At 35.1% G+C, this 27905-nt stretch overlaps 3 protein-coding genes and 1 pseudogene across 4 annotated transcripts; all 4 read right to left on the bottom strand.

The window, feature by feature from the left end:
* Positions 1-21: 21 nt before the first annotated feature.
* LOC140832108 (SNARE-interacting protein KEULE-like) lies at positions 22-11806 on the bottom strand. Of its 2 annotated transcripts, XM_073195926.1 has the most exons (21): positions 11579-11806; positions 9974-10032; positions 9124-9205; positions 8278-8356; positions 7314-7364; positions 7088-7184; positions 6960-6992; positions 6556-6681; positions 6289-6480; positions 6112-6195; positions 5940-6038; positions 5769-5842; positions 5364-5457; positions 4207-4332; positions 4032-4127; positions 3074-3193; positions 2909-2986; positions 1828-2024; positions 1496-1586; positions 678-767; positions 22-143 (listed from the first exon to the last, which is right to left on the bottom strand). In XM_073195926.1, exons 1-21 carry the CDS (start codon positions 11649-11651, stop codon positions 90-92), a joined length of 1995 nt encoding a protein of 664 aa, XP_073052027.1. In that variant the 5' UTR covers positions 11652-11806; the 3' UTR covers positions 22-89. The 2 variants fall into 2 exon arrangements, with proteins under 2 accessions (XP_073052027.1, XP_073052028.1); XM_073195927.1 differs by lacking the exon at positions 9124-9205 and having other exon boundaries at positions 11579-11634.
* A 705-nt stretch (positions 11807-12511) lies between these two features.
* Positions 12512-14202, bottom strand: LOC140832106 (UDP-glucuronate 4-epimerase 3-like). Its single transcript, XM_073195925.1, has one exon. The coding sequence runs from the start codon at positions 13949-13951 to the stop codon at positions 12623-12625; it is 1329 nt and encodes a 442-aa protein (XP_073052026.1). The 5' UTR covers positions 13952-14202; the 3' UTR covers positions 12512-12622.
* Positions 14203-15140: 938 nt separating this feature from the next.
* On the bottom strand, positions 15141-17571 carry LOC140831856 (SPX domain-containing membrane protein At4g22990-like; annotated as a pseudogene).
* A 922-nt stretch (positions 17572-18493) lies between these two features.
* Positions 18494-26040, bottom strand: LOC140832105 (uncharacterized). Its single transcript, XM_073195924.1, has 9 exons — positions 25801-26040; positions 25561-25706; positions 24859-24946; positions 23728-24196; positions 22679-22753; positions 20806-20900; positions 19786-19911; positions 19272-19361; positions 18494-18952 (listed from the first exon to the last, which is right to left on the bottom strand). The coding sequence occupies exons 1-9, from the start codon at positions 25864-25866 to the stop codon at positions 18836-18838; spliced, it is 1272 nt and encodes a 423-aa protein (XP_073052025.1). The 5' UTR covers positions 25867-26040; the 3' UTR covers positions 18494-18835.
* Positions 26041-27905: the final 1865 nt, after the last annotated feature.

Here is a 27905-nt window from a genome sequence, read left to right as displayed (position 1 = left end):
GGCAGAGAATCTTTTAACATCAACTATTATTACAACTGGTAAGCGTGCCTGAATAATATTGCACATTCAGATTCACCTGCATTGGGCATCTAGATCTGAAGATCATCAAGAGACAATTCATTTGCAGTTAACAGCTTCAATTTCTGCACAAAACGACCAAACAAGGTAGATGTTGATGGTGAGAACTAGTCCGCACATAGACAGGTAAGGGGGCCATTCACTTATGCAAGAAAGCATACCAAGATTGGCCTGAACTCTTTTTTCCCCTAGTTTTGGATAACTCAATGGGAACACTTGTTTAATTGTTAGATCACAAAGGAACTGTACTTGCCTACTAGTGCTACAGGTATAAAGTAGCATGAATTCATTGCATGTTCAAGCGTTTTTATCCCTTGCATACATTATATACCCCCGAGAGCAACCAGCTGTGGGATTTTCCTTGTTTTTAAGATGATAATATTCAATTTAACCAAGAAAAACTATTTTCGGCCAATAAAATTCATTTAACCAATAAAAAACTAACCCTGTTCTTTGATTAATAAATTAAATAGTTCTAGTATGTCCAATAACAGTTTTAGGAGTCAATTTTTTATTGCACCCAAACTGTTTCCACTTCAGCATGGTCAATAAATGGATGCAATGTAAAGAGTACTGGGGAAAGGAAACAAGTTCTGTACCGTGATAAATTGTGGAGGATCATCAAGACTGGATGATCCCAGAACAATTTCTCGTTTCAGCTTTGTCGACAATTTGTGGCAAACCCGTAGCTGAGATGAAACAAGTTTCAGAAGATATCACAGTGCCCCATCAGAGAAACAGAGAGAGAGAAGCTATCTTGCATGGATACGGGTACGAGTATCGTATCGAATATGATACGGATACGGCGACACGTCAAATTTTGAAAATATAAGACACGATACGTCTAGGATACGACAATCATTAAAATATATATAAATATTATATATATTTATATTTATATAAGTTTAGTATTGAAAAGTAAAAATTATAGATATAATTGTAATATTTCATTAACCATAATATCTTAAGTACAAAATATTAAATATAAAATCCATCTTAAGCAACTAAAAAGAAATCAAACATCCATATCGGTTGAATTGAGAGCCGCTTGAACTTAAATGGAATGAAAGAGATAAACAAATGTATTTAGGGATTTAAAAGCCCAACCCAATTTATTTTAAATTATTTTCCTTGTAGTCCCTAGAAATTTTAATTTTTTTAATTAACCCCTAAAACTTTTAAATATTTACAATTTTGCCCAAACGTATCCGAAAAACGTATCCACGCCGTATCCATGGCGTGTCCTCGCCGTGTCCAAAACGTATCCGGCTGGTCAACCCTAAACAAAGTCAACGATACGGATTTTGAGGTATTCGGTGTCGTATCCGTATCCGTGTCGTATCTGTATCCGATACTTCAAAAAAAAAAATTGAGGTATCCGTGCTACATAGAAGAGAAGACATCCCAAAATTATTACCTCAGATCGAGTTGCTCCACCAACAATAAACACAAAAATTCGTTGACCCATCTTCGTGAAATCACTAGATGCATGCCTTAAAATCGAATCGCTGCAAGAAAAGCAATTTTTTTTAAAGGGCAACTGTGGAGGTAAATTTACCGTATGCATCAAATAGGACATACGAAGAAAGATCTGAATACAAAGAAATACAACATAATGTATTAGCTATTTGACTAAACACAAATGAAAATGCATAACTGTTTTGATTGACAGTAGTTCGGGTATAGCAAAATTCCAGACCCAGGGAAAAAATTGCAACACAAACAACAAATCAAAAGCCATAGAATTACCTTGAATACCCATCATCAGAGTTTCGAGGACGAGCCCATGTTGCTGTCCGTCTTGATCTCATTGAATGAGGAGGTGGAAGTTGACCTGTCCTTACAGATGCTCCCTGAGCAGTTCCATGAAAAGTTGGACTAGGATCATTCATACATGGATAATCATTCTTTGGTAGTTCACCTTTACTAAGTTTTTCAATGAGTTCCTGCACGGAAACAAGTAACATTTAAGCAAAAGGTTAATTTCAAGTAAAATAGATGGCATAATAGCAACGTAAACCTGGTGCGTAACTCCTGAATTAACTCCAAATTCATAATTGACTCTTATAGTGCCCTCTTTAATCTCACTCATGCATTCTTAGAATTATCACACAAAATGATAAGCCTTTGTACTTGTAATTTGTTCTTAAAGTATCACAACAACATCAGTCTAAAAGTTTCAGCCGCTTTACCATTGATAACACTCAAAGAATAGAGTACCACAAATATGCCAGGGAAGAAATATGGACAGGACTGACAAAAGAGAGTCTACATTATAACGCAATGGGATAAACTTCATCTAACTCCAAACCCGCCTAACGGCAAAATATGTTGGTCTTTGCCTTTTTGAATTGTCTATAAGAAAGGTTAAATAACCTCCAAAAAGGGGGGAAAATGCATTCACTTGTATACTGTCATATTATGACTAGTTCACCAGGTGATTTGTCATTATAAAATTGTAAACCCTAATAGGTATAGGTAAAAGCACATAATAATTCCACCCATTAGAGGTCTCTTCCAAGGCGTAACCTTTGCCAGAACATTTGTGGTTTACTGATGCTTCTGGATTATGTGCTTTGATTCCAACCCTCAATGTGATGTTGAAGGGATTTAGTAATGTCAAATTCTTCTTCTCTAACTCACCTGCATGAAGGAAGAATCATGCAATTTCTCCTGTTTATGATTAATTTTCAATTTATTTGTCACAACATACAGCATTCACCGTCTCTCATTTTGAGCTCTACGCCCATTACCCAACAAAAACAATCAAATAATGGTTATTTCACGAGGTTACTAGAGACCAGAAAAATACAAAAAGAGGATAAACTACCTCTATTACAGGGTAAAAACGTGACAATTGCCATCTCGATTCTTCACCGGGACGGTCTTTTCGAGCAGCATGCTTCTTCTGCAATACAAGGAGAAAAGGTTCAAACATATGCATCAGTTGCAGGGGTTATCCAAAAAAGATAATCACTGACAACAGATCTGGTACCTTGTTAACGTCAAATTTAAGGGAAAATGGTACAATCGAGCTTTTTTTGGTGTCTGATGATGCCTCCAAAAATTTCATATTATAAACTGCATTCATATCATCCATCGGTAGCCTTGCCAACTACATTACATACATCAGAATGTTATTATAGTATGAGTGATATATACCACAAAACAAATCAGAATTATAAATGACAATGCAAAGACTTGAGCGCAGCCTGTTGTATGACCATTGTCCAGGATAAAATCCGCACAAATTTAAAGCATAGAGACGTTTGTGTGAGTGTGCGAAAACCAGTAAAACAGACTCTACAGACCTCCATATTAGAATTCTTATGCCTAATTAATATCACATCCTTAAATCAGAAACTTCCAAAGAGTGGAACAGACATCTTTCTATTGGATGTATCAACTGTAATATAGATATTATGGGCTTAGAGTAGGTGTTGAGTTTATCAGAAGCTGATAGATATACGGAAGAATGAGTTCTCGTTGTTTCTTCATTCAAGAATATTGAGCACTTGTTGGAAAATTATGGCAGATGTCAGATACAAAAAATGCATAAGATAGAAGTACGCCTGAGTCCTGACTGCTCACATATTAGCTAGACACAAGTGTGTGCAGTTGAGACACACTGTTTTTTTAAAAGATAAATATCCCATTTATTTATTAGTAACAGTAAGGAGGTGCCTCACATGTACATCAAAAAGATATTAGCTATCAATCTATCAAAGTGTCTACATCAGGTAGAAATCAGTAAAATAAATGCATCACAAAGAGGTATTCCAAATTGTAAATCTAACATCAAAACTCTTTCAAGTTAAGCACTGCTTTTCCCTCCACCTCGAAACATACTGATGAGAGTTCAAACATAAAAAATGAAAATGGGTTATGTACAACGAAATAAAAAATAAAAAATAATGCAAAATAAGCTAAATAATTGTACAAGTGGCACCGACCTCCATTAGTTTTCCAATTTTGCCATCCTCAAATTTCTCAGGATAAACAGCAGCATAAATCATCAATAATCGCAACTTATTTTCACGTGATACATCCTGATAATATCACACCACCAAATATGCTAAGGCCTAAGAGTATTTTCACAAAAAAAAAGACGTAGGAAAAAAAACTAACCTCTTTTACTCTAAGAAAATTAATAAGGTCTTTGGTAGCAGCATCTCCAAAAACCAGGTCCTGCTCTAGTTGCCCAACTTCTTTAAGCCCCAATTCCCTTATAAGTTTGTTTAGTTTTCCTGCAATCTGTGGAAGAACAAATAATTAGCAAATGAAGAAAAGAAGCGATCCAAAAATACAAATTTGTCATTGCCTTGTTCAACACCAGTCTTTAATGAAATAAAACGTGTTATTCTTTTAAAGTTTTCATGATAAATCATCAACCAGGGAATGCTACAACATGTTATACAGAAGGTAACAATCGATATATCAGTTTATATTTTTGAAACTGATAAGGGTTTCATGCCACAAAAATTTATATATCATTGTCAAACTGAGATATTAGATAACAAAATCAAACCTCTGCCATTAATTCTTCAGAGAAGTAGCACCTAGAGGACTTAGGCTCAATGATGTAATCCTAATCAAAGGTCGATGAGACTACCCGTACCTTTTCATGCCCGCCATTGAGATAAAACAAAGTAGAAAATCTTATACCTGTCTTATATTATTAATTTTCATATAATTTTATAATGCTATTTTTAAGGATTGAATTCAACTATATTTTATTTTTACATCAATTAAATTGTGAGTCCTCTGGTCCTCTCTCAAACTTGTTAAAAATTCTAACAGATTTGCAAATAATTTAATATTATCAAGATTCATACATGTGACACTCCATTGTCTTTGTTCTACGAACCAGTGGCATCCAAAAGATCAACTCAAAAGTTCATGGAATTTAATTTACGATTATTAAAATCGGTTTTTTAAGTTAAACCACGATCTGGCTTCACTTTTGCTAGAGTTTGTGTTTCGATTGTCTGCATCACGAGGAAAGTAACTGGAGCATATATACTGGATATCTTCAGCATATTGTTGGTGCTCACATCAATACTATACCTGCCAATGCATGAGGCGCAAAATAGATTCCCAAGAATACGATCATATACACAAAATTAGCCTCATGTTAAGTTCATTGAATGTAATAAATACAACAAGAGACATAACCGGCAGCAGTCACACAACCAAACACAAATCAAACTGTGACACTTTTGTAAGTGCCAATAACATTATCTGGGATCAATGTGTTGACAGAGTAAGAAATTCTAGAGACTTACATCAACATGGAGGGAGAGCTTTTCAATTTGTTCACTATATTGAGGCAGAGCTTGAACCATCTTTTGCAAATCCCGAGTAGACAGTTCACCATCCCTACGCATAACATGAGTGCATTAGGCATGATAACAAAAGTTACAAGCAACCAGTTACAAAATAGAAGTACAGCAAACAGAAGCTAATATCGATCATTTAAATCCCAGTAGTTTCACATGTACCCTACTGTCTACTTGGTGTACATGTTAAATATCCCTCATAAAAACATAATTTTGCGCTTCTAATTGATTGTAAAAAGATAAGAATTTTTAATCGATCTATTCCAACACGGAGATAAGCATGCTCCCTACTATATTTCCAATTTGAAGATGCACGTTTCAGATGCTAGACACAAAAATCTTTGAACCAACCTCGAACCATGGATTTGTGCAGCTTTATTTTTTGATACAAAGTTTGTCATCTTCTCATGCAACCGTTCACTTGCCTGACATGGTAAACAAGTGATAAAATTAGTTTACAACTTGCTCCTTTCAAAACCAGGAATTTCAGATAAATGTAATGTTCCTGCATATTCTACATACATCAGCTATATGAGAGTGACGGAGCTCAAGCCAAATGGGGTCATGATCCTCCAAAAGGACCTCTTTCTTCTCCGGAAGACCACCTGTTTTGCTCGGGACCTGAGAAGTATATTAGCGATTGTAGAGTTTAAACTCACCCAAACAACATGTAAGTAGCAACTCAATGACTTACCTGATGAACATATTTATTCCCTTCCATATTTAATAAATCATGGCACATTGCATCATACGTCCATTCATGTATAATCGGAGCAATCTTCATACAAAATAGCATAATGTCACATATGGGCATGCAACTTGGATTCAGCAAGTATATTGTAATTTTAGTCAACAAATCGACAGTTCAAACCTGGTCAATAGATCTATCTAAAATTATCAGCTCGCATGTCTCTGACTGGGGAAAGTTAGGGAGGCTGGATTTATATTTCATGAGACAGTTCCAAACAGCAGCAGCCAGCTTTGTAGGAATTAGATCACGAAAAGTGGTCATTGTATTAGGATCAAGTGATTTGGCAGCACGGTAACGCACTGATGGAAACTCCTGTCACAAGACAAAGTTATGCAGGTCTTGACACTTCAAATTTGGATATGGCCACATAATCAATAACCTACATACCTTCAATGATGCAAATACTGTAGCTATACGAGTAGCCATCAAATTCAGACACGCATCACCTTTACGAGAACTTTCATCATCCCCAAATAGATCCTCAAGAGCTCTCTCATTGTCAGTGACAAAACCCTGTAGTTACAATATATTTATCACAACCGTCTCTAGACGTACAAGAATGTTCTAATTTCACACCATACAACAGTTTTGAAAAATTGAGAGCTAGCAATTGCCAAGTGTCACCTCTGTCTCATCTTATTTTCATGTTTAAGTCACATAATATTATTTAAATTCGAAAACTGTCACAACTCACACATATAGAACCCATTATAGTTTCAGCATCCATTCTCTTGAAAGGAAATTAAGAGTTGGAGACAAAAGATTTCGAAAGGATCAGGGGGATAGCATACCTGACTATCTATGGAAAAATATTCCAGATTCATCTGCAGATTTCTGATCCAAAATGAGAACGACGACCAAGTCTAACAGTATGCAATAAAGATTGCACATAAAAAAAGTTTAAGTAGACAATTATAACCTCTCTCAAGGCGCCAATGCGAGATAAAACAGTTCCATCTTTCTTTATGTGACTAACCAACTCTCGAGATACAGGTGAGCTGAAGAAGATGAATGCTCTGACAGAAAACAAAAGCAAGTAGAAAAAGGAAAGAGACGACCAATAAGCATCAATTTTATAAAGATAAGGCAAAGGACTTCAAAAAATTGTTTAAAGCTTAAAACAAACAATCAAATACTCGGCATACTTTCTATACAAGGGTGATCTTCCAGACATATCAGAAAGAAAGATAACGATGCTGCATAACAAGGAAAACAACAGATGAGAGCTCATGAATGAAAGGGTGACAGGAGCGGGGCAGAAAAACCAGAAGTTTTGTTACACATATTAAAAATAAAAAAATATATTTAAGAAGCAAGGTTGAGCAGAATAAACAAAAACTATAAATGCCTCAAACTTGAAAGATGGATAGCTTTGACATCTGCAAAAACATATTAAAACCCAGAAATTGAAAAACCGAAAAGATAAAAGCAGAGTGACAACCAAGGTCAACAGCGCGTCAGTTAAAGATCTCACAGCAGCACAGGCTGTGCAACACAAATAAGCACTACAAACCAGCAATAATTCGATCAGGGCCATTGCTTATGGAATTCAGAACTTATACCCATATAGTTGAGCTGTATGAACAGTACTATAAAGGAACTAAGGTGAATGAAATTTTAAAAGATTTGTTGATGTCGACGCATCATCAAAGTGTTATAACAACTCCGTCCTTTCTGAATTTCCTTAACCTTAACCTGAATCTTCAGCACCAAGTGATAATAATTGTATTTATTCTCTCTTGAAAATGTGTATTGCCGTCTCCTTTCTTCTTAAAAAAAATTGATCACACTAATGAAAAATCACCGGCGGAGGAAATAACGAACTAATTCATAAATCAATTTATTCATTCACACAGAAAGATGATCTGTCTCACAAGAAAAGTACAGCAAGCGCTTCAGATTCTCAGTCAAAGACGATTACACCTATAAAATTGTGAAACAATAATATCCAAAATGCGTTATATATCAAAGAAACATGATTGATAACCACTCAGACCTAGAAAGTTATGGGGCAACAAAAAGGTGTGAACATTATTGAACTATATACAAGCATTACGATTTAACTTCATTGGTTTACTTATCGAAAGATGATGAAATAAGATCCATTACTTTTCTTTGGTTGGCTGGATGAAATATATGGCATCCATGGTTGGCAGTGGCTGTCTTCGCTTGTGTATGTCCTCCACCACTGCAAATATCACACAATTCATTGCATACTCAAACTCAACAATGTCATATTACAATAGAAAGGATGCACCATGTGCCACAGTTGGTTCATGATACACCCGATAAGGTAAATTTTGTTAAAGATGAATTGAGTAAGTCAGTACATTTTTCATACTCCAGAATCAATCAAGTGCCTGTTTGTTATTCAAAAATCATTTAGCAAAGGTTTTCCAAATGAGTCAAAATGCAAAACAGAAAAGAAGAATAAAAAATAAAAAAAAAAATCATTGAGGATTCAGACACATTCCTGTATTGTTTTCCCAACCGCAAGAGCTAATCACCAACCCTACATTATCAAAACAAGTCTATCCTAGAAGTTCTCAAAAACTGATATTTAATGGCCAGGATTCGATATATTACAAGATTCAATGTAATTTGCTAGTCAAGAAGGTATAAAAACTGTAGATTGGTTGCCAACAGAATGGTGGCTAATTTTTTTTTTTTAAAAAAAACAAGTGGGGAAGTAAGGCTTACAAACCCTTGAAAACGATAGAAACACTTTGATACCCAAAATATATTCTTAAGCAATTCGCATGTAACAAACATGGCTCAAGACCTTTTTAGATTTCAAAGTTCCAACTACTCACAATTGTAAAATTGTAAAAGCATATAGCTTCTGAATAAAAAACGCCATTTCACAGCAGGCTAAGAGCAGAATTATAAGAAATATACAAGGTGAGTTAATAATGATAAATATATGATTTCCCAGACTGGCCTTCCATATCTTACATGAAACTCCTTCCTCCGTGATATCCGCCATCTTGCATGCACACGACATTATTTTAACAGTTATCTTGTCCATGATAAGTACCTACAATTGTTTAAACTGGACAGTGACGAAATCTTACTGTTCACACTTAAAATGAACAAAAACTACAAATGATCAAAATCTAGTAACATCCTCGTGAAAATTCAAAGAAGCACAAGAAATTATTTTAAATAGTCGATGGTTTACTTTCAAATGCTGTAGACTTTAACAGATATAAGAAAATTAATAAATTTTCAACTTTAAGCTCAGAAGTGAGGCTGCAAAGCAAATAAGGCTGTTTGTTGCTCAACCCATGATCGAACTAAATTAAAAAAAATCACTGCCAGAATATATGCTCCAATCACAAAAACTGGTTTTCATAACTGCCTGGCAAGCCCGGCACAAATTAATCTTTAACAAAACCTTAAGTAATCTGAAAAATTAACTTCATTTCCAGCCCCAAACTCCGAATGGATGGCATTCATGGTTGGTATGTTTTTAGTAAGCCTTCATACATTGAGCTCCTGTGAGATATTTTGCGGAAAAATATAATGTTGAAGGAGACAAAAATATGGCTTAACAAACGTAACATATCTAATGGCCATGATAAATGTTTGAACATAGTGGTATTTAGATTATATCACTCTGGTAAACAGTAAACTTTTATACAATAATGTTCTGAACAGATATCAGAGATTATCAATATACTTTCTAATTTATTTTTCATTGAAACATAGACACCGATAAGTTACTTTTTTAGCAATGAAGATCAACATAAACCCAACAATGAAGACAACCAAAAAGGAAATTCATTAACTACAGTGCTTCTACCTTCCAGCTTGACTTTGAGTCCCCTGTTTTGGCTGATCGAAGCATTTCATATAATAATCCTGAAAATCACACAAACACTTAAAAGTGACGAATAACATAGACAATTCAACAAAATCAAACAACACCAGAATGCGATGATTCAGTATAGCAATGCAACTGCACAAATTACACCAAACAAATTGAGCTGCAGTTTTTATATGTAAGCTATTATTTAAAATTAAAAATTTCAGGCCTTAAAGTGAAGAAATGTCAACTCAAACTGTAACAAACACAAAATACATTTATGTGTTCCACGACAACTCTTTATTCCCTAAAAGGAATTGCAAATTTCATTTGTTCAAAAAAAATTATCATTATCGCAGTCTCAACAATTTACGATACACAGCAAGGAGAACCTTCTCACCTTTCCGAGAAAAATGCTATTTTAAAAAGTTTCCCAAGTAATGGCCACAACACTTCACTTGAGATAAATTCTACACTTTCTTTTAATCCTTAATCCATGTGATTCTAATTAATTTTCCAAACAAATAGAAGCCAAAAGTCCGCAAATAATTACAAATTCCTCACAAGTCTGATTAATTAAAATAAAAAATCTAATTTCACAATATTAGAGTGAGAGCTCTATTTTTCTTCTGAAGGAATTTCTTAGGATATTCTGACGAAACATTACACTATGTGATCTAACAAACTCCCACTTTTAACAACAATTTCACCACCTACGCCCCAGCATTCCAACATGTCTACCAACTGACTCCGTGTTTCAAAAGGGAAAATCCCAGTCACATGTCCATTCAAATGTGTAAATGAACGTTCATGTAGAACACTTGTTTCAGGAAAAGATAAGGAACAAAGAGCATATCGGATTCTAAAACTTGACACAATACCAATTTCAAGGTTATTCATGAGAATTTACGTATATTGTGGCCATGGATAAGTAATAATTTCAACTTTTTTGGCTGAAGAAAATGCCACCCAATGATTAAAACACCCCATTCAGTAAGAACAAAAATTGGAAGGATCGATTCATCTTCAAGTTCACAATCTTATTCATTGTGGAATTTTTTACTCCCACTCATCCCTGCAGCTTGCACAAAAAAATCAGAAATCCCCTTGGATTAACCCATTGTAATGTTTTTAGTTCATTGAATTCTGACCTCAACAGCTTACCAGACACAAGCCATCGATCCATTTCTTTGGCCATCTCCTTTGATCACTGCCATAAACCTCCACAACACAGTCTTTTCCCTACCACCATGATCCCATGACCCTTTCTTCGACAGTTAATTCTAAATCACCCAGTACTACTATAAAACATATCTCAGCTTTTGCATCGACAAAAACAAAACAAACTACAAATTGACAGAGATCAAGTTCGACAAACAACAATTAACTTGAATTTCAAAATCCACATACATAATAACAGAAACCAAACTACATAAAAAATCAGAAAACTCCAGGAATAGTTCGCGCAACATAAATCAATCTCAACAGCAAAATAACGACTCAACTCAATCATTCAACTACGCAAACAGAAAAACCACCAAAAAAGGAAACATAAACACGTGAAGGACAAGAAAGGCGTAGAGATATTATAGATTGACTAACTGTCGCGGCTAATTTGGCGGAAATTCTTGTACTCGCCGCCTTGCGACGACGAATCCGAATCAGACATCGACATGCCACGAAATTCGAGGTTCCAGAAGCTATGACTTGGTATTTTCCTGGAGATCGATCCCAAGTGTCGTTGATCGAAGGTCCTGAGCTCTTCTTGAAGGGGGGGAGAGATGCAGGAAAATCTCAGGTGAAAAAGAAATAGGTAATGGTTTGTTTGATATTTGAGTTTAGAATGATAAATGGACCTAATAGTCGGGCTTTCCGCGTGTTTTGACTGATCAAGCCCGAACATTTACTTACTTAGAACTTTCTTATTCCGGGTCGGGCGGGCATTAGTATTAAATCTAAATGATTAATTACAATATTTGAATAATATTTTTTAATAAATGCCCAATTTGTTTATATAATATAAAATTTAAAATATATTCTCCTGTACATCTGGTTAAATATTTACGAACTTAGTTTCTAAATATTTTTAAATCGTTTATTCAGTTTTGTTTTTTAAAAAATCAATACAAATATTTGACCTCCGGGTATATCTCATACTATATAACAAAACATATTGTAGAAAATACTGTTTGTTCGGTGATTCTGGAAATTTGACATTCTCAGATTATTATTTGTTATTGTACATGAGATCCATTTCGAACTTTTCCCACAGTGACAGACGCTTGGGATTGATAAAACGTAAATTTTAGTGCAAAATTACATAAGCAGAAACACAAGCACAAGTGCATTTTACTCATCTATTATTACCACAGAATGAGTGCATCTTCTCTACCATCAGAGAATGTACAATGTCTCGACTACGACTGAAATAGCTAAAATTAGCAATGTGGTAGCTTAGCCAACAGAAACCTCATCTAAAATGTCCATAAAAAATAATAATAGCATTCTAGCAAATTAAAGGCTGCACCATTCTCAGAAATGAACAAGCTATACCGGATAGGACCATAAACTGAAATGTGCATTTGATAAGGAAAACATTGAAAATGAACCAAGTCAAAACCGCCATTTCATTTAGGAAATGGCGATTCACCAGGCGCTCTTTTTCTTCGAGCCATAGTAATCGAGATACCAATCCACGAATTTTTGCAAACCGCTCTCCAGATCAGTGCTGGGCTTATAACCAAGCTCTTTCGCAGCCAAACTTATATTCGCGTGTGTAAACAAGACGTCCCCGTTCATAGGCATAGGCAATACCTTCTTCTTAGCTTTCGTCTTCAACAACTTCTCTAGGATACTCACAAGCTTCGCGACTGGCACGGGGCTCGTATTACCCAAATTATAGATTTTGTACTGTGCAGCACCTCTTTTCTTTCCCCCGCTCCCGGTGCTCTTCTCAGCGGTGTCCAAGGCTGCCAAACAACCTTTCACCACATCATCAATGTACGTGAAGTCTCTGGCAACAGTAGCATGATTACCCCCTTCAAAAATCTTTATCTCTTTCCCTCTCAATATATCCTTGGTGAAGAAGTAGTAAGCCATGTCAGGTCTTCCCCAGGGCCCATAAACAGTGAAAAACCGCAACCCAGTGATCGAAAGCCCGTATATATGATTATAAGCATGTGCAATCTCTTCACCAGCCTTTTTAGTGGCTGCATACAAACTAGCAGGCTGATCGGTCCTATCTTTTTCCGAAAAGGGTACCTTGGAATTGATGCCATAAACAGAACTAGACGAGGCCCAAACGATACTAGGCTGAGGGTTAGCATTTTTACATGCCTCAAGTAAGGTAACGAAGCCATTAACATTACTGTGAATATAAGAACTGGGGTTCTGCATTGCATACCGCACACCAGCCTGCGCAGCCAAATGCATTACATGCGTAAAATGCACAATCTCAAACAACCTACCAAGCAAAGCAGCATCATTGATGTCACCTTCTATTATAAACACGCAATGGCGCTCAAGGAGGGACTTCCGTGCTTTTTTCAGCCCGATTTCATAGTAATTGTTGAAATTATCAAACCCAACAACTCCGTCGCCTCGTTGTTTAAGAGAAATGGCTACGTGGGTTCCAACGAAGCCAGCAGCCCCAGTTACCAAAACAGAGAAGCCAGATTTAGAACGAGGACGCGCCGAGTTCCGGGCCTTGGTTTCCCAATTCGGGCTCAACCTATGCCGGCCCGAAAAACCCTTGTTCTGGAGGCTACGGCGCTTCCCGGCAGAAGTGGCGGAAGGTGGAGAGCAGAAGAAGAAAAGAAGCAGCAAAAAGAGAAAAAGGAAGGACCAAAGAGTGATTTTTGGAGGAAAACGCACGCGGTGGAAGCCATACGCCGCCGTTTTGTCCGGTTTGAACTTTGCAGGACTGTAAGGGATTATCGGATCAAAATGGGAGAGTATGGGCTTCAGTTGCGCCATTAAAATTCCCCAAAAAAACTCGAATTGTTCTCAATTTCCCGAGTGCAAGAATAAAGCAGGCTGAAATGGGCCAAGATTTAGAGCGTTAATCGCATTTAAGTTCTTCCCATTATCAATTTTTCCAGTGATTATAGTCGAAATGCGATCTGCGCGATGAAGAGAGGAGAGGGGTTTGTAAGGGACGGTGGGCGGCGGTGGTGTGCTGGCGATCCGTGGGGAAAGCAAAAGTCCTCTCTTTATTTATTTCGAAAAGTCCGAGGAATTTGGAAAATCTATATTATTTAATGATTTTGTTCTTATTTTTTTACTTTTCTATTTTAAATCGTACAATTCTCGAAGACACTTTGGGATTATATTATATTATAAGGCGACCAAAGTCAAACCATCCTTTTCGTTAATCCCGAAGCTTTTTGAAATATGAGTAAAATCCGGTTACGGAAAAAAAAAACTACTCCTGAAATCAAATATAAAAATAATTTAGTTTTTTTTATAGAGACAAATTATATATATATATATATATATAAATATATATATATTATAATGTCCATATGGTAAAAACTTGTGTGAGACGGTCTCACGGATCGAAATTGTGAGACAGATCTCTTATTTGGATCATCCATGAAAAAATATAATTTTTTATGCTAAAAGTATTACTTTTTATTGTGAATATGGGTAGGGTTGACCCGTCTCACAGATTAGTATCCGTGAGACTGTCTCACATCCATATATTCTTTGGGATCTTAATATATTCAATATTTATTTAGTTCGATTTCAAATCATACAAAAATAAAACCCTTTAAATAATATTATCTTTAAAAACTTAAATTTTTATTTTTGCGTTTCCCCTATTCCATGGTTGTTTCCTTTTCTACTTGAACAAATTAGTTGCTAAATTATTGGGTAAGATCAAGAATTTTGACAGGGCAGTGAAATTATTTGCATTAAATCTAGACATAATTAACAGCAATTTTAAAGGTAAATTTCCACGAAATATTCCATTTATGTTATTATAATTTTTAAGTGCCATGCATTAGGTTTAAATATTAATAATTACAATTAACTAATAATATCCTGAGTTACAATAAAATAAAATAAAAATCCCATGTAGGTAAACTTATCTCGAGCTCACGTAAAAATGAAAAATCATTATCTCCCTTCATTTTTTGTATCAAGTCTCAAAGCATTAGGCTTAATACAAAGAATTGTAGGTAAAACAAGTAGCAACGATGGATACCATGCAAATCAGGAGCGAAGGTAGAATGGTCACGTTTAAGAGCTTACTCTCTCCCAAACATCCCGCGAGCTAGGGTGATTGTTGCATCTGCGATCACTCGGGCAAGTGTTCCAACTTCGGTCGATAGAAGGCCACTGTTGTAGGTTCCACGAGAAAGCCTCGACGACATTACTTTGGAGAGGAGAGACAGATTTACTCCTGCAACAATACCAAAACATAGTATATATGCTGTTATATTTGAGCATTAAATCTTCGAGCACAGGTTCGAATAGTGGGAATGCTGATTAGTCGAGCTCGAATATAGGACTACTCGAGCTCTTCTTGCCTCATATGGCTTCAAAAGTACATCGGTTAACTCGAGCTCTGCTTGCCTCATATGGCTTCAAAAAAACATACAAAACCGATGCTTAGATGAAGATCTAGTCATAAAAACAGAGAGAGAAATCTAACCTCAGCACTTCAGCAGAAACAAACATGATGAGGCCTTAACAGACATATTAATAAGGGATTATAAGATGGAAGCTGAAAAGTGTTCCAAAACTAGACAACAATTTCTGATGCCAGTAATATTTGCCTGCAAGAAAGTGACGACAAATACGGATCAGATGCTGGCCATGTAATGTTTCAGACACAATTTGGTTTCATCATTAAGGCAATGTTGATTAACAAATTGATGGGTATGATTACTCGGAATTGATGAGTTGAAATTACCTATCCTCGTACATATTGCTTGCGTAAATTCCGACAATGAAGTTTACCGGAAGAACCATTAGGCCGATGCAGGCAAGAAAAATCCACACTGTTCCGGTTGTCCAACCAAAATAGTAGCTTGTGATGACACTCGATTCTGAAAGTAGAATCTCCATTGCATGTTTAAACATAAAGTAAATCAGCATGGAAATTTAAAAGAATTACCGCCGTTTTATCGAGTCCTATATCTAAGATTACCTTTACTGAAGGCGTAAGTAATCTGTAGGCTGATCCAAGAGATTTGGTTGGTAGATTAGAGTCCTCCAATGAACCTTTCCAGAAATGTGTTCGCAAAGTTTAGCAAAAGCGACATAAAATGATATGTCTGATCATCAAAATAACTTTACGAGTTTCCATGTTCTTTAATGCAACTATATACGACAATGGCATTGTCTGGATAGGTGTTTCAAAAGGAATAGAAATGTAGGTTGCAGGGATTCATTTCCGCCTAAGCATATTACCACATGCTTGAATACTTGTCGAAGCTGAGAATAAGGATGATTAGCGCTAGTTTTCACGTAGTAATACCCAAATCCCTTATCAAATTTCTTAAGGATCTTCCGCAGACTAACGGCAATAATTGCAATAAAAAAGAGAAGCTTCAAAAGATCATGCCCAGATGACCTATAAGCTTCTCGTAGCTCACATATTTTGGATATGTCGGGCTCATCCTGAATAGATATTCATGTTGATTGTTCAGGTGGGAGATTTTTTGCTTGCAAGATGGCGTGGTTGTTCCAACATAAAGAGAACAACAATTTCAATCTGCAGTGAAAACAAGAAATCACGTGATCTTCATTTATTAGAAACTATAAATGTGACCATAAATATTTCCATCAAGACTAGGTTACAAGCACAAATCTATTATTAAACGAAATATGTTCTCCCCCGTCAGCCCGTGTTTGTCGAAACACCACAAAACTGTTCAGACACAAAGGGATCGAAACAGCAAAAATGACATGGAAAGGCGAAGACCACAAGTTTCTATTTCCCTTTAACGCATGTCTTAATTGTTAACCGGGATTTTTAACATAATACTCCCATAGATTAAATAAAATATCGTTATCATTACGCAAAACATTGCCACTTAGACTAAAACATAGACATGGAATACATGTTACAACTATTAGAAGGCCTGATATGTGAAAAAGGAAAAATGAATAAACTGGAAAGACTCCTCCTAAAGTAATTTTAGAACAAGAAAAATACAGCACATTTGAGGGAAGTATACCACTAGGTACTTTGATAGTCTGGAAATCAACGAATATTAAGGAACTCAAAGTATGTTATCATGACAAATAACCAAAAATACTCGAGTTTAAGCATAGTTCGATTCTCATGCAAGTAGTGTTACCTGATCATCCAGCATTCTCTTGAAGTCCTTGAGGATATGTTGATGATCTAATGTTCCCGCTTCAATTTGACTAGCGTGCTGCTTCGCTTTTTTCTTCATCCATTTGTAGTCAATGTAGTATCTGCATGGTACCCCAACCAATTCAAATACGGGCTTTAAAATCGATTGTCTATATATGCAACAGACTTTCTTGTTTGTCCAAATCGATTTGAACCGGAACTACTCTCTATAACCTTGCCATTCTTCAGTTCTTCTTTGCTTCATCTTTTTCCCAAATGCAAATGTTTACTGCCATAACATAAAAGTCCATTAAGAATATATTCTAATTATTTTACATAAATAATATCAGCTATATACTAATAATTTTATTTATTACATCCAATTATCATCATTTAATGAAAACATATTAATTAGAATTAAGAAATATATATTTATAAAAAACTACACACATATATATTATAATTTAATCGTGTTTTTGAGTCGTATATTAGTATGATATTATCAAATTCACCTCCTATCCCCAAACTAAAAAATCCATATATGATTATTTGATTAATTAATCTGGTCCAAAAAGCCCTACAATATCTTCTTCTATTCAGATTAGGTATAGAATCCTCCCATGAACTAAGAGAAAATTGACATCCTTAGTTAAAATATTGTACAAAACTACAAATTATTTCAACACACGTTTGATTTAATTTTCAGTTAAACTTATTTTAATTATACTGCATTTAGTTTTGAAAATTTAATTTTTTCATAATATTTTAAGACATACGAGCTTATAATTTTTTTTTGCAAAACTCTAGCTAATCGATTTAAGGCATTTTGGTTAAAATGGAAAATTTAAAAAATATTAATAAAGATTCATCCTTCCGTGTATTATTTGCCTTCTAGAGTACATTCGGACTTCCAAGTAAAAGAAATACTAACATCATATCAATTTAGTAGTTGAGAATTCTCATGAATAATATTTTTAAAATTTTGTTCATAATGTCAAATCATCTATTTTTTTAATATATAATATATATAAAGAGTTCTAATATATAGCTAACTTATCGTGTCCACTTCAGCGTCCACGGATGAAATGACATCTCAAATTATAATTTCAACTCGCGAAATTTGCAATCATGCATATCTTCATCTCACAAACTGTTGTCCTTATTATCTCGACAAACTTTGACAGAGATCAGTGGCAAAAAGAAAAGGCATATAAAAGTCAAAAATAATATAAATCTGAAATTAATCGCACAAAATATTGTATGATTCTTACATGACCGAGTACACTAAGAAGTACCCAGCTCGATGACAGCCTGCCCTAGCTTGTGAGGTGTTTTTCTTGATCTCCACAAAATATAGAAGTTTATATTAGCGCAGTATACATCTCGGGATTTCCTCAAACTTTTAATTTATGGTTCCTCAATCTTCAAAAATTTCCCCCGTCTTCAAAACCGACGAAAAATCATTCCATCGAGTAAAACCTGGAGAAGCTAGCAGGGACTTGAACAAGATTACAATAACGTACGTTTGTTCCATGTACTTTTCATCTTCAGGCTACAGGAGCATATTCTTGAATAACAGCGGCGAGTTTATCCCGATCCTCTGCGGTCTTAGTTCTCATCAAGAATGTTCGTGCAACAACATTATCACTGTTGTCGCCATCAGTCTTTAATAAACCAAAAAGAGACCAACATTCAGAAAGTGCTCAAGCAGACCACTAATGAATAAAGATCTAAAAACTGTTCTGCCCTAGTAGACATTCGTAGTGATGTAAAGCACAACAAAAAAGGAAATCAAAGTGGAACCAAATTACAAATTATTAAGAACCCTGAGCTTACGCAAATCGAGTGTACTTGTATAGTTCTAGCAACCAAGAATTCTACTAGTTAAGTTCAAAGAAACAGAAAAGCCACAACCATTAGGTATAAACAGAACAAATAGGATGATGCAAAAATAAATAATTTTAAAAAGTCAAGATGCATTACCGATGTATGAAATATAGCCACAACTGAATTCTTTTGCGTGTTTGTTTTAATGCCTGGATATAACAAAGCATTCAGCAAAACTTTCCCCACCTGCGACAATTGAAGGAAACTCAGAAGAAAGATAAAACAGAAACTGATGCCACATGTTGAGCAAAAAAAATAAAAATAATACCACTAATTTGATTCACATCAAATGCATTACATACATTCTTTTTCACAGCTCTCCCTAAAATTTACAGGTACATCTAAAGAACAAAGTTAAGACTTTTTCCTCCCAAAAAATATTGACACCATTCCTTGCTTAATGAAGTGTCCACAGTGCATCAGTATGAAAAAATGATATAGAATACGGAAGGAAAATCCCACAAAGTTTCAGGCATCCAAAATAAAGGAGAGGACTACACAAGGAATGAAAGAATGAAAAAAAGGTATTTACCATAGACGACATTAGGTAGTATTACGATATTGGATTCTTTGAACAATGGGATACAAAATATCTAAGAAATGAACATACATCATTTCGTATGATAATGGTTGGCTTTGATTCCTTGGTTCTCTTGGTAACACCTTCCTTGCATTTGATGCTTAGTTGACCCATTCCTTTGTCTCTCCATGTATCTCCGTCTGCTGGGTCAATTGACTGAACACAAGATAATCATGGCAAGAAGCTCAAATGACATTCAACAATTGAGCATACATTAACATCAATAATGTGGTATGCCCCAAAATCATTAAGTAAAACTAATGCAGTCGGAAAAATAAACATATCTAGCAAGCCACATTCTATTGAAAAAGAAGAGAGTTTCATAAGAAAAAAGTAAAAGACAGCAAACAGCCAAAAGCTTTTCCTTTATAGAGAAATAGGGTGCATCCTCACTGGAAAAAAATTTAATGTTTCGAACTCTGCAATTAGCAAAAAATTGGTATTTAATTTTTTTTTATCATCAATACGCATTATTTTGAATCTTGGTGTGATTAAATATGTTTGTATAAAAGCATGAGGTATAGAAACATAAAACATGCACGAAATCATAGTTTTACAGCTATCAGTTTCGGAAAGGGCACAAGATCTCACTCCGCCAGCATCATAATTGGTTTTGCTACAGTAACTGGTCGGCCAAATGACATTTTAGACCTTTATTTCTTATTGGAATGTCCGTGGTACTGAATAGCTGAAAAACTGTGCACTGTGCTTGGACTCGACCACCTTGATACATGGTAGCTTGGTGGCTTTACACCAAATTCAGTTACATAAAAAGAACAGTTAAGACTCCAGAGACCTCAAAAAACGACCATAATCAATTCAATCAGAGCCCTTTGTTCTTAAAGGGGTTATCTCGCTTGGAAACCAACGAATCAACTAAGAAGTCAGTTCTCGCCTAAAGAATATATCTTGAATGTATTTCAAGGTTACAAGTAGAATAATTACCATTTAAAGAACAACAGTATGACCAATATCAAAAGAACAGATTAGATAAGTGCATTTCAAAGGAACAAGCAATAATTAGGAGTATTACAGCTCGCACATAATTACCTTCACATAAAGTTTGCATTTGACTTCATGTACGACACAAATTCCCTTTTCTTCACTCCTTATTAGAGATGGGATGCTAGGCTGTTCGGCATCATCTTCAATAAAGGACACAGGCAAGCAAAGAAGTACAGAGCTTAGAGAATATTAGTCCAAGTCCTAAATCACACACTTCACTGAAATCACAGTAGTATCCATGCGAAAAAAGAAAAACAATGTCATGTGTAGTGCCAATAACCATAATACCCTGGGAGTATGTAACACTGTCATCAAAACTAGAAACCCAAAAATCTGATCCACACTGGTGAAAATTCAATTCAATATTGCCCTAATCAAACAAATTAATATTCAAGCGGGTTATTTTTATCTGCGCAATTGATCCAGAAGGATTACTTGATAATAAGTTAATTTCTTTTTTAAAGTATTCATTAAAATTTCCTAATATACATCGTATATTTGATTATTTTATTTCAGTTTTTTTTTAATTTAAAAAATAACTAAGAATTAACATTAAAAGCTAAATTGGACTAACCCAATCTGGACTGGTTGGTTAGGTTGCTTTTAATCCTAAACCAGCTGGACTAGGATTGGCTCAAAACCCCAGTCCATGTATACCCTTAGGCCTCGTGTTTTGTAGATATATTGAGAAAACATGCAACAACTTCCCTGGGATAGCAAGATTTAGTTTACATACGTCTCAAGACTTCACTCTACAAAAGGTTAGCAACATTTGCAGTGAATTTGACAAGTCCGTGAAATTCTTCAATTTGCTAAGCACATATGATTAAAAAATTGTTCATTTATTCATTATCTTCATAAAAAAATAAAGAAAATATTACAAATTTTAATTTTGTAGGTCATACCATCATAAAATTTGTGAAATTTCCTCGAGGCATTTAATGTTGGCATGGATGAAAGTTCGGGCACTAATGTCTAAAAGACTTGATAAAGATCAAGATTCAATACATAAAGAGGATACTACCAAATTACATTGAACGAAGCATAAGTTTGAGGAATGGTATAATCCATTGCTTTGAACATGCATGTGAAAACCTTTTCTCTATCATCGGATCACGGTGAACAATGAAGATCGAGTAATATTTCATCAGGTGACTTTTCACATGTTTAGGAAAAATTGTATTGTGAAAAATTATACTCCCTTCCCGAATGTCACGTGGTTGCAATCGATCAGCCAACTCGACTATTTCTTTTAATTACAATTACAATTTGCAAGAACAAATAACTGAATTAATCAATCTTCCAAGTATTTAATCATATAATTCACAAATCACATTTGAACATTTCATTATACACGCTAGTCAAATCAAATCATTTGGTTGAGTATTCTAGTAAATGAAATATTCATTTTGAGATGAAGGGAGTGTATACATTAGTCAGTTTTAAATCATCGATGCTAGAGAATAACATTGTAAAAGACGGGCTTCATTAGCTTAAGGCTTCACCCATAAACCACCAAAAATTAAATATATCCATCTGCAATGAGAACCACATCTGATTTTCGGTTCTATTCTAACTGTGTTCATAAAGAAGATAAAGTTTATACTACCACAAATGCAAGCATGCAAAACCAAACCGGAAATAAATGTCCATACACAAAGCATAAGAAAGTATGACGATAAACTTATTGGGCCCTAGAAATGAATTCCCATGCACAAAGAATTACCTCTGGGAACCTTATTTTCATTTTATGCCATCATATTCCACAGCTCATATCCTTCTTTATTTTTGCTGATTATTAGCATATTTTTTGTGGTTACAACAAGATAAGTGTATAACATATGCCAAGACAATCTAGGTGCATGAGAATTTAAAAACATGAATTCATCCATTCAAATTTAAAACCTTTAACTCTTACCACCATCTTCCTCGTTGGAAACTTCATGATTAGCGGGAACTAAATTCACATTTGCAGGAGCAGAAACCTGATTTCCTAGAAGACAAGAAGATATAGTCAGACGATCCATCATTTGCATAACATAAAAAATGATGGTCCAGAGGGCCAAAAAGAAGAAGAGAAACTTCTAAACTGAAGCCATATCATTCACAGGTAAGAAACTAGATCAGAAAGCATTTGATTGAATGGCAAAAATATCTTGATAGTCGATATGCCCTAGAACAAAAAAAAATGTCGAAGTGGCTTCAAAGGGTACTAAAAAGTGAGTGTGGCTTGGATCACTGCCTGGAAAGGCCCCATTTTCTGGCTTATACACATATGAAAACGGTAGTTTTAATTTTATACACACTTCAAAATTTGTTGGATAATGAACATTAAGATGAATTAAAAGGGGGCCACATGTTTGGCTGGAGAGGGGTAATCTCACTCTATGTTTAAATTCAAAGTCTGAATCATATTAAAAAGGCAAGAATACTAGCTATAAACTGCTTATAAATTGACTTGTTAATTATATTAAATTTGTTTTAATTTAAATAGAATTTAACATAAAAGCTAAGTCATTAGTTTCCCATGACGTCAGTGAGAGTTGTGAAAGATTTAAATAGGCTTGTACTTGGTTATCAATTCCATGAATCACGGTCGTCTTAAGATTGGGACAAACAAAACGTTAAACCCCTTTCTACCATTGCACCTCACTGAACCAAGAATTGTTTTTGATAAATATTACTCAGTGACACATATTTAATTTCTCAATAAAACATTATTTTCACATTAGACAGGCAACAACTTTCATCCCGCAAAAAACACATCCTCTCCCACCCATATAATAATATATCATAAATCTGCTAAATCCTAATGCTAGCGTGTGCTCCAAATGCCTTCAAAGAGTAGCCAGTGAGAAACGCATAACAAATGTATTTGACTACTTACTGGAACCTCACGGGAAAACACTGCATATATAATTATTCACATTAGAAAAAGTTGCAAATCCATAGAGAACGTTACAATACCTCCAAATGTAAATGTTGTATTATTATTATTAAAAAGAATTCCAGGGGTCCATGAAGTTCCAAACGTTGCAGTTCCAGCTGGTGGAGGAAACCCAGGTTTGTGATTGATTTTGTCAGCTTCCAAAAATAGTTTCACTTGAGTATCATTTGAATGCAGCTGGGAGGAACTCTCTCCAAAGCTTGCAGTTGCAACCGGAAACTCAGGTTTTACCGAAAACAAGTTGGCAATGTTTTTGTCAGCTTCCAATGCTGGTTTTGTTTGAGTATCATTTGATTGCAGCTTGCCGGAATTCAGTCCAAGGCCCATGGTAACAGTAGGGGGAAACCCAGGTTTTTCCAAAAACAAGTTGTTACCGTTTATGCCAATTCCAAAGGTCGGTTTCATTTGAGCATCACCGAGTGACTGGTGGGAACTCTCCCCCTTTGAGGCATTTCTCTTGAGCCAGTTAACAACATCACTAAATTTTTCCTGCAATTATAGGGACATGTAAAACCACCACTGGTACATTTAGAGAAACCTATTTCAATTCCTCAAGAGTTTTCTGCAATGTGAATACAATCATACAAGTATAATAGAGAGTGCTGAGAGGTTCAATATGAATACAGTGCAATTCCTTGTAAATAATCGTATTCTACTTTCTCTTCCTTCTGCGAATGTTATATCAAAACAACTCCTTTTTGGGAGCTCAAGCATTTTCAGCCACAATACTTTCAGCCTAGGGCGCCCTCTAGGCTACCCTTGGTTAATGGGTTTATTATCATTTTTATTTTAGTAGCTTTTTTTATTTAAAAATATTATAAGTAATTATCTAGCTTGATAACCTTTCTTCTGAAAAAAAAAACATTTATCTCGTGGCTTTGTCATTTATACATTTTTAAAATCCAAACTATCTCAAATCATGTGATATAAAAATTAATCATTCTTAAAGCAGTGCTACTTTATGCCTCCACCTCAATTTCTCTTCTGTAATATTTTTCCAGTTTTTTATATTTTATAATTTTTTTAAATTTCTAGCACAAGTCCATCGTTCTTATAATAAAACATGTTGAAAATAATGGGGCATAAACCCACATTTCAGGTTTTATGCTCTGCTTCAAGACACAAGAAAGTAAGAAGATGTAGGAACTGACCAAAATGCTCTTAGCATGATTTAAGTAATCCTGAACTCCGTCTTCCCAAAGCTCGTCCGGGTGGCTTTGTAATTGAGCTTGTATCCAACTGCTCAATATAACAACTACAGATGTAAGCATGCCCATATTAAGATATTCAAATGTAAAATTTCAGTGCTGTACACCCAGAAATGTAAAAGACATCTACAAAATAGCACGTTAAACATGTTTCGTTCAAATCACAAAGTATACAGAAAAAAAACAGAAACTTGTGAACATCTTCAACTCTTACGTTTTAAAACTTATTTGCAGCAACGATATTCATTCATGAAGCATTGCAAATTATCTTACCGTTAAAGGGGTAAAACCACTGGACCACTAACACAAGGTAACAATCAAATCAGCTAACTATTATCAATCCAGACGTCATTTTTCATTCAGTCTAAAGAACAGATCACAAACTCTAAGATAGCCATATCATAATGTAAACGACAAACTAGTATTATCAACTTCCAAGAATATAAAATTCGATTGTGGCAATGAATTAAAACCATCATATAACACTGGCGGTTTGTTATTGGATGTAAAGGTGCAGCAAAGTTTGAGCCCAGTTCTACAGCAATTTCACCCAAATAACTTCAACAAACGTAAAATGAGGCACCGACGCAATGAAGGAATAATGGTTTAAATAAGAATAAATTCATAATAACAGGATGTATGAACCTTGCAAATTGGGAATTTAGAGCTCTCACGTGCTGCCTCGAAGATTCAGCCCTCTTCATGTCCAACATCTGCCGCTGCTGGATTGATGATGGTTCAGCCTTCTGTGCATCAAACTGAGATCCCATTATTAATCTTTTGCTTTGCATCTGCAACGGATCATACACATACACCTCATTTAAATCTAACTACACAAAAATACTAAAACTCAATCAATTCGCTAAACCTATCAGAAACACTTACAGAAGAGTCGTTGGAACTGAAAAGAGGAGTAGAGTCGGATATTGCAGAACGTTTTGTCCCTCTCATTGTTATTGAAATCGTAACCTCTTATCCGATTGATTGGAGGGGTAGTCAGCAACAAATTCTTCGAAGTTCTCTGCTTCGAATTCTGAAAAATTAGGGTTTTTTTTTTAATGTGCGTTCAGAAATAGGATGAGAAGTTTTCGTAGCGGGAGGGAAAGCACGTCTTACAGCCGCTGGATTCGGTGGGGGGGACTGATGTTTAATTTGAGCCGATGGATTATATTGGATTCCACCTTGTAGGTGGACATCTCACATGGGCCATGAGCTGGATCCGCGTGTGGGCCACTTCGTCTTATGGACCGGGCTATATAAGTGTGAGTTATGGGCCAATCACATAGGAATAAAGCAAAGGTCAACTAAAATCACCCTTGAATTAAGCAGTAGTTTCGCAAAAAAATTGCATTTTAATTATGATTTTAGAAAATTGAATTGCCTCATAATAAAACAACTCGACCTGCATTTACCATTTTCAGAACCGGTTTTTATCTCGTTTTATGTTTTTCGATATGTGCATCGCTTTTCATCTTAAACTGACTCTATCTCTATCCACAGCTCGTGCCATTCCAAGAAAACTAGGATCCTTGTGCCATTTAGAATCCATATGCTCGATGGCCTTATTATCTTCATGATCATCCTACAAATCAGGCTCGTCTGGTTTAAAAAGCTTTGGCATCCTCAAACTGGATTCACCAGGTTCGACGAAGCAACTTTTTGAATGGTCATTTTCTTCGTGTAATTTGCTGCAAATTTTGAGGCAAATATGGTCGCCCCAAGTTGTTGTGCATTGTTGTCTATGTTGTTAGACACACTGTTCATCTTCTTCATCCGACCTTTGAATGTAGCACAAGCTTTCGTTCCGTGACAGTTCGTCAACTAGTTTCCTTCTCCTGAACCTTCTCCGATCCATGCCGCTTGTACGATGCAAGATCCCCAAGTTCTCCATTGGTGAGAATATAATCTAAATGCATGTTGTAATTAACTTCTTTCTGTGGAGAAGTTTGAAATGATTTGCCACGAATCTGAGGTTTTCTGCACGAAGTGCAAAGGCTTCTACTTCAGTGATTGATTTAAAAGCTAATTTTTAAATTGGGTTCATCTCACATTTAAATCCATATAAATCCATAAAATAAAAATATTTTAGAAAATTATAGAAAACACCCACGTCGGTCCTTGATTTCTAGTACAATTAAATTAATTTTAATTAATCCAGAGGAGTACCATGATCTAGAAGTAACTACGTGAATTTGTTCATATTTCATACAAATTAGTCCAAGGTTGTTTCTTATAACGGTTTCTTTTTTTAAACTAAGATAACTATGCATTCATTTATGAACATGATCTGGGCTTCCTAAATATAGTATTATGTAATTCTTTATGTTTATGCAAATCAAGGGATAAACAAATAAAGAAATCAATTTATTCGTAAGGAACGAGTACTTTTTAAATTGTGATGGTGTAGAAGTCCGAAATATTCTAGAAAAATGAAGAATGCTAGAAGATCGAAATTTGAAGACTCGATCTAGATTCTAGAACGCGACAAAAGATTTTAGAAGATTATGAAATTTTCTATAGAACTAAAGATGACTCGGGAGCTCTCTAGAGCAATATATCATGTACAAATTGATGTAGGTGTACTTTTGAATTTTCAAGAACAATATATTAACATACGATAGTAGCTCCTAGAAAATTATAGAGGACAAGCAAGTGAGTTATTCCACCCATAAATAAGGGAGCCAACCACATTTGCAACACACAAGAATCCAATAACCAAAATTTCCAATACAAATTGTTGCATAAATATATATAACAAAATAATATTTTGTTCAACAAAGTCTTCTTTTTATACAAAATCTAAACAAGTCCTAAAACTAGATTTTGAGTATCTTTTTATAAAAATTTTAAATAAATAAATAGAGAGTGCATGAAATTATCATTATATTAGCATGTAGACTTTTTTTCTGTAGTACATGAGTGTACATTAATGATGACAATTAGTATATACCACTACATATATAAGTATAATGAGTGTGCTAGTGATTACT

This window comes from Primulina eburnea, chromosome 5, assembly GCF_022965805.1.
Source record: "Primulina eburnea isolate SZY01 chromosome 5, ASM2296580v1, whole genome shotgun sequence".
Classification (NCBI taxonomy): Eukaryota; Viridiplantae; Streptophyta; class Magnoliopsida; order Lamiales; family Gesneriaceae; genus Primulina; species Primulina eburnea.
Note: the sequence above shows the minus strand (reverse complement) of the source record. Positions and strands in the feature narration are given on the sequence as shown.

Excerpts from the sequence above, each read along its gene's own strand:
- LOC140832108 (XM_073195926.1), bottom strand. The coding sequence starts at position 11,651 with ATGTCGATGTCTGATTCGGATTCGTCGTCGCAAGGCGGCGAGTACAAG. Across the intron at positions 3,194-4,031 it reads AAATTGGAAAACTAATGGAG|TTGGCAAGGCTACCGATGGA; the intron begins GTCGGTGCCACT and ends TATGTAATGTAG. Across the intron at positions 2,987-3,073 it reads TTAAATTTGACGTTAACAAG|AAGAAGCATGCTGCTCGAAA; the intron begins GTACCAGATCTG and ends CTTGTATTGCAG.
- LOC140832106 (XM_073195925.1), bottom strand. The coding sequence starts at position 13,951 with ATGGCGCAACTGAAGCCCATACTCTCCCATTTTGATCCGATAATCCCT.
- LOC140832105 (XM_073195924.1), bottom strand. The coding sequence starts at position 25,866 with ATGAGAGGGACAAAACGTTCTGCAATATCCGACTCTACTCCTCTTTTC. Across the intron at positions 22,754-23,727 it reads TACAACATTTACATTTGGAG|GAAATCAGGTTTCTGCTCCT; the intron begins GTATTGTAACGT and ends CTTGTCTTCTAG. Across the intron at positions 18,953-19,271 it reads TGGCTATATTTCATACATCG|ACTGATGGCGACAACAGTGA; the intron begins GTAATGCATCTT and ends GGTTTATTAAAG.